General features: G+C 46.9%; 1 protein-coding gene across 1 annotated transcript; it reads left to right on the forward strand.

The window, feature by feature from the left end:
* Window positions 1–2836: 2836 nt before the first annotated feature.
* On the forward strand, window positions 2837–6833 carry LOC147456418 (uncharacterized). The gene has a single exon (XM_086514900.1). It carries the CDS (start codon window positions 3104–3106, stop codon window positions 5837–5839), a length of 2736 nt encoding a protein of 911 aa, XP_086371026.1. The 5' UTR covers window positions 2837–3103; the 3' UTR covers window positions 5840–6833.
* The last annotated feature ends 265 nt before the right edge of the window (window positions 6834–7098 follow it).

Raw genomic sequence — 7098 nt, forward strand, 5'->3', positions numbered from 1 at the left:
TCTCTCTCTCTCTCTCTCTCTCTCTCTCTCTCTCTGTCTCTCTCTCTCTCTCTCTCGTTGTCTACTTCCCTATCTCTCTACGTACTGATCGAACGAGCGACTGAGCTATGGAGATCCAGACGCCCACGACTGCGGAGGCTAGACTACACAACATCGACAGAGGCTGCATCAGACGATCCAGGTCACTTTGGCTCGACATGCACAATGCCCGGTCAGACTACTTAACATGGAGGAGATTGATGAGGTCCGCGAGACAGATGCTGGATCTCCTATGATATACCTATCCCAGCTAGCTGTTTTATCTGCTTAGTCCACACCCAGCAGTTTAGGATTCCATAATATTTTATTTTGTCATTTTGTCATCTTGTTATTCTGACTTTGTATCAGATCCACCACATTGTAACTTTCTGGTCTCATAGGTCACTTTGGCCTTTTGAAGAGTTAATATAACATTTCATTTCATTTCTTTCTTTAATTTTAATTTTGTACGTAAACCATAATTCTTTCTCTCTCTCTCTCTAGTTTTAATTTCCTACGCAGACATTTTTCTCTCTCTATCTCTCTTTAATTTCATACACGCACATACACTTCTCTCTCTCTCTCTCTCTCTCTCTCTCTCTTTCTTTCCTACACACACACACACTCTCTCTCTCTCTCTCTCTCTCTCTCTCTCTCTCTCTCTCTCTCTCTCTCTCCTACATATGCACACACACACACACACCGCTCTCTCTCTCTCTCTCTCTCTCTCTCTCTCTCTTTCCTACACACACACACACAATGTGGAGAGAGAGAGGGAGAGAGAGAGGTTGGGGGGGGGGGGGGGGGGGGGGGGGGGGGGGGGGGGGTGGAAGAGTGCCATAATACCTGCTTTGCAGAGTTCGGCCAAGATCTGAGCGCGCGCGTTGAGGGCGAAAATGGCCCTTGCGCGCGGGTTCCCCTTTTTCCTCCCCAAATTTTTAGCGTCGATATGCACGTTGATAAGTGCGTCGATATACGCGTGGAAAATTTTGCCTTTTCACGGCCATATCGACGCACTTATCGACACGCATATTGACGGAGTGTAAAAACGTTTATATCCGCGTGGAAAGGTACGGGCGTCGATAACTTTGGGTTATGGTGTAGTGAAGATGACAAGCTTAAGCATTGGAGCATGGCTCTTGATTTGATTTGCATTCCATAGCCAAGAGTGTTGGTGTAGGCTCTCAACTTCTCAACAAGCTTGCAGAAGGAGATGGAGCTCTTGCACTTTGCACTTCCCACAATGAGTGTGTGTGTGTCTGTGTGTGTGGGAGAGTATATCCCCTCTCATGCTTGGTCCACCCCCCTCTCTCTCTCTCTCTCTCTCTCGCGTATTATTTAATTATAACATTTGGACATGTGTCCTCTTTTTCCTCTTTGAAAGAAAGAACTTAATTAATTATTTTTATACATCTCAATTCTCATTGGACCCGTTTAAAGCCTATCCAATAGGATTCAAGCACATCATGAGGGCCACATGGAGAGTATCTTTACATGTGTCTTTTATGCTTCTTTAGATATCATGTTTGAATTGAATACTTCAAGCACCTAATTATTTAAGCATGAAAATCGTTTATGTCTCTTGAGAGATCATGTTTGAATTGAATACTTCAAGAATCTTAGTTATTTAAGTATGAGAAGCACCTCAAGCTTGGGAAAGGTTCCCAAAAACACCTTAAGCACCTTAGTTAGCAAGCATGACAAACACCTCATGCTTGGGTAAGATTTCCACCTCAAGGTTAGTCCTAGCTTGCCTAAGGTCAAATGACTTTTTAACACTAACTTTTGAAGGTCTTTAATGAAGCTAACCCTAAGGTCTTTAAGCTCCATTATGTAGCATTGCTCTTCAACATACCATCTCTCATGTGGACCTCTTTAACCTTGGCCCCGTTGTTGAGACAGATCCATAAGCACATGTCTATATTCCAACCCTTGTTTTTGTTTATTCTCCCACATTAAATGATCAGTTTAATATGAGAAAATCATTTGGGTTGGTTAGATATTAGATTTTATGACACCAACGTGGCCAAGAAGAGACCATCAACCAAAGATTTTCAAAGGGCAAAGGTGCAAAAATCATGTTTCAACTATTTGGGACCGCACCAAAAAAAGCATTGTCCTCATGCCCTTGATCAATAAGGCTTTAACAAATGTCATTAATAAGTTGTAGCTGTGATCTGCAAGTCGCACATTAGATATCTAATTTTTTAGCTATTTGTATATGATGCAACATGCTGATACATATAATACATGTAGATAGGAATTTGCAAAAGTTGCTTTGCTTCTTGATTGAAGGTTTGTTTTGCACATACATTTGGTGAATCTCTTTTTGCTTGGATTTCCCTTGTTGGACACTTCTCTTGAGTAAATATTGCGCGTGAAGCTTTAGTGTAGTGCATTTTGGAAAAATGGAAGCTACCGCACAGCCCTCTTTGTGCACACCTACGCATGGAGATCACTCTCTCACCTCAAGTTTTGCCCTTACTTTTCGAGCCGCAACATCTAATTGTGTATGAAGTCCTACAATTACACATTTGATGCAATGGCTTGCCACATGAGATTTTTCTCCCGCTACGGTTAACTCTCTGGCGACGAAGGCTTCGTTGTGAAGGCTCCAACCAATCACAACTTAGAAAAAAAGGAATGGAGTTCACATCAGGCGATGAAAGAAACAAAAGTTTCTGTCACGTCATGGAAAAAAGAGCCTTTCTTTCTTTCACCGCTCCCTTTCACTATTCCGACCCCCCCCCCCCACCAAAGTCCAAACTCTCTTCCATCCTTGCTAGGACAAAAAGGAACCAATTGGATGCCTCCACCACCCCTGAAGAGGATCTCCTTCCTCCACCCTAGCAAGGTGAGTTCCGCCTGGAGGAGGCTGTAGTTGTGCTTTCTTCCACCCAATTGATGTGAACTCGGCCTGCGCTCACCCTTTGAGCGTATTAAGGGTAGAGGAAAAACTTCATGCGTATGATGTAGAATGATAGGTATTGGGGGGTGAGGTCCCATGGTAACTCTGCTGCAGCGACTCTGACGATCAATTGAACGGTGCACTGGACCCGATCTGTATGTATGCTTACTTGTGTGGATGAGACTGGGACCTGTGTGCTTCATGGCTCTACCAGCAGGTTTGCGCACGGTTTGTGGTTCGACAATGAACAATGCCCACTGCATTGCTGACAGGGCCGCCACGTTTCTTGCCAAGGAGCCTCCATGGACCCCTGCTCTTGAGTCGGACTTTGCGCACATTCTCTCACATGATGCTGCTCCCATGGTTTTGTCGCAGGTGCTTCTCCACCCTCTCATCCCGCCCCGCATGGCTGTACGTCTCTATCATTGGGCCTGCAGCTCTTCGCCGCCCTTGGCTCGTGACGTCTCCATCTCGAAAGCCGTGGCCACCTCCCTTACCCGCCCACCTTGGCTCCCACACCTGTGGCCGGCCCTGCGTGCTCTGGAGTTGTCGACTCTCCCAGTTCCAACCCACCTTTTCAATGCCTTGATTAGGCAACTGGGTGAGGCAGGCTTGCCTTTCCACGCCAAGCACCTCTTCTTTTCCATGCCCTTGTTGTCCTGTGCCTGTCCTGATGTTTACACTTGCAATGCCCTTCTGCATGCCATGCTTCGCTGCAGCCCAACTCGTACTCTCCTCTGTACATCATTGCGATTGTCATTGACAGAGTTGCTAGGCCAGGCTTTGGCACTCTTTGACCACATGCATGGAATGGGAATCCAAGCAGATGTCATCACTTGCAACATTCTTATAAATGGCCTTCTAAGAGCTGGGCAACTGAAGCCAGCCTTTCAAGTTTTCTTCTCCCTGGTGTACGACGACTTAGGAGCGAACACCATATTTGGTACGGGCATGACGGATGCCTTGCCAAAGGCTAATGAAGTTGGCAAGGATCTTGTCACACTGATGACTTACTTGAAGAATTGGAAATGCACCCCAAACGATGTCACCTACACCAGCCTGATGGATGGCCTGATGAAGGCCAAGGAAGTCGACAAGGCTCTTGCCTTACTGGCTCAGATGGAGAAGAGGGGGTGCATTCCAGACGTGGTCACCTACAACAGTCTGATGGATGGCCTGATGAAGGCCAAGGAAGTCGACAAGGCTCTCGCCGTACTGGCTCGGATGGAGAAGAGGGGGTGCATCCCAAACGTGGTCACTTACAACAGCCTGATGGATGGTCTGATGAAGGCGAAGAAAGTTGACAAGGCTCTCACCGTATTGGCTCAGATGGAGAAGAGGGGGTGCAGCCCAAACGTAGTCACTTACAGCAGCCTGATGGATGGCCTGATGAAGGCCGAGGAAGTCGACAAGGCTCTGGCCGTACTGGCTCAGATGGAGAAGAGGGGGTGCATCCCAAATGTGGTCACCTACAACAGCCTGATGGATGGCCTGATGAAGGCGAAGGAAGCCGACAAGGCTCTCGTCGTATTGGCTCAGATGGAGAAGAGGGGGTGCATCCCAAATGTGGTCACTTACAGCAGCCTGATGGATGGCCTGATGAAGGCCAAGAAAGTTGACAAGGCTCTTGCCGTACTGGCACAGATGGAGAGGAGGGGGTGCATCCCAAACGTGGTCACGTACAACAGCCTGATGGATGTCCTGATGAAGGCCAAGGAAGCCAACAAGGCTCTTGCCGTACTGGCACATATGGAGAAGAGGGGGTGCATCCCAAACGTGGTCACCTACAGCAGCCTGATGGATGGCCTGATGAAGGCAAAGGAAGTGGACAAGGCTCTCGTCGTATTGGCTCAGATGGAGAAGAGGGGGTGCATCCCAAACGTGGTCACTTACAGCAGCCTGATGGATGGTCTGATGAAGGCGAAGAGAGTTGACAAGGCTCTCGCCATACTGGCTCAGATGGAGAAGAGGGGGTGCATCCCAGAAGTAGTCACTTACAGCAGCCTGATGGATGGCCTGATGAAGGCCAAGGAAGTCGACAAGGCTCTGGCCGTACTGGCTCAGATGGAGAAGAGGGGGTGCATCCCAGACGTGGTCACCTACAACAGCCTGATGGATGGCCTGATGAAGGCGAAGGAAGTCGACAAGGCTCTCGTCGTATTGACTCAGATGGAGAAGAGGGGGTGCATCCCAAACGTGGTCACTTACAGCAGCCTGATGGATGGCCTGATGAAGGCCAAGAAAGTTGACAAGGCTCTTGCCGTACTGGCAGAGATGGAGAGGAGGGGGTGCATGCCAAACGTGGTCACCTACAACAGCCTGATGGATGTCCTGATGAAGGCCAAGGAAGCCGACAAGGCTCTTGCCGTACTGGCACATATGGAGAAGAGGGGGTGCACCCCAAATGTGGTCACTTACAACATCCTGATGGATGGCCTGATGAAGGCCAAGGAAGCCGACAAGGCTTTTGACGTATTGGCTCAGATGGAGAAGAGGGGGTGCATCCCAAATGTGGTCACTTACAGCAGCCTATTAGATGGCCTATTGAAGGAGAACAAAGTCAGCAAGGCTCTTGCCGTACTGACTCACATGAGGGAGACGGGATCCACGTGTGACACCGTCCCAAATTCTGTGACATATAATCTGTTTATGAACTGGATTGTGAAGCAAGAAAGGCTAGAAGATGCTTTAGGACTTTTAGAAAAGATGCACACTGTAGGTTGTGATCCGAATGCAGTCACCTACACTGTCCTTATTGATGGACTACTCAATGTGAATGAAGTTCACAAGGCACTTGGCATAATGACTCAGATGGAAAAGAGAGGAATGCTTCCTGAACACTATACTCTACAATGCATTTATAAACGAGCTTGTGATGGAGTAAAGAATGAAAACATGAAATTGTCTGAATGATGCAAGGTTGGAATGTGATATGGGTTATGGAAACTTGCGATGTGTGGAAAAAGGGGCTTGGAGCTCACTCAAATAGTTCATCTATGTGTACCCCTTCCTTTGGAACAAGGGATGACGGTGGTTCCCTTTGCCTTGCAATGTGTCGCGTGCTGGGATTCTTTTGCTATCATGGGCCTGACATCTATTGGCCCTGTCATAGCTCCTTGTGCTCCCCACTTTGCTGACGCAGCCCATGGTTGTTTATTGGTGACCATAAGAGTCGTGGTAGTCCACAAGCTTCCAGCTCCAAAATCCACGAAATACCATGAATGCGTCTGCGTCTTTGTCACCTACTTTGCCTAAATAAAAAAGAGCTGCTGGCAACAAACTGCCTCGGATACGCACAGGAACTCCTAAACCAAATGATAATGCGTTTGGTCTGTGAGTGCCATTCCCTGGTGAATTTGAAGGAGAGTCCAAGAGACACGCTGGCTGAGACACGCCTCTCAGTTGATGTACTCGTAATTGAGCCTCTGCTTATTGACAGCTTTAAGGAAATGGAAGCTCCTGTAGGGGTCCTGGAGTCTCATAGTGTACAGAAATAGTTGGTGACAAGAAATAGTGTAAAGCTCTGAGGTCATCTGCCAAGAGATCCAAAAGAAAAAGCAGTCAATGCTCTGTGATTGCTTCCGATTGGGTGTCAGTTTCAGTGGGGTCAGCGGAAAAGTACTGCCAAAAAGGTGGGTCATGGATTAGCTATATAAAGTACAGACAATTTCTGTAAAAGCAAAGAGAATGGTCTATCTCAAGATTTAGCCACCTCAAATTTTAAGGTACCCACTTAAAACCTTTTCTTGACATTTGGCTTTTGCCATTGGCAGGCCAAAAATTGATAGTGGAAAAGGGGATGGAAATCGTGAGTACCATTATTTTGCTTGGATGGAGTTTATCTTTGAAAGGAGTTGTATCAACAGGGTTTGCCATTTCTAACGAGTCTTGTGCAATTGTTTCATTTTATTTACTGTACTCTTTTTTTATAAGTGAGGTATAGAACAAGTCCAAGGGCTGTATATCATTACTTCAGTGCTTATTAATTTGGCACCATTTCTTTGGCTCAGCCTATTCAAGATTAGTTTGCTCGAGGAATGTTGGGTAGTTTATGTTTTGAAACTCTTTTGACTATTTAAATCAAGTCCATGCTTTGGAAAGGTTTTAATCGAGTCCCCAAAAGGGAGGGGCATAGAGGCACTGTGTATCTGGCCTAAGTGAAGACAACACAA

The sequence above is a fragment of the Adiantum capillus-veneris genome, chromosome 6 (assembly GCF_014529385.1).
Source record: "Adiantum capillus-veneris isolate H3 chromosome 6, ASM1452938v2, whole genome shotgun sequence".
NCBI lineage: Eukaryota > Viridiplantae > Streptophyta > Polypodiopsida > Polypodiales > Pteridaceae > Adiantum > Adiantum capillus-veneris.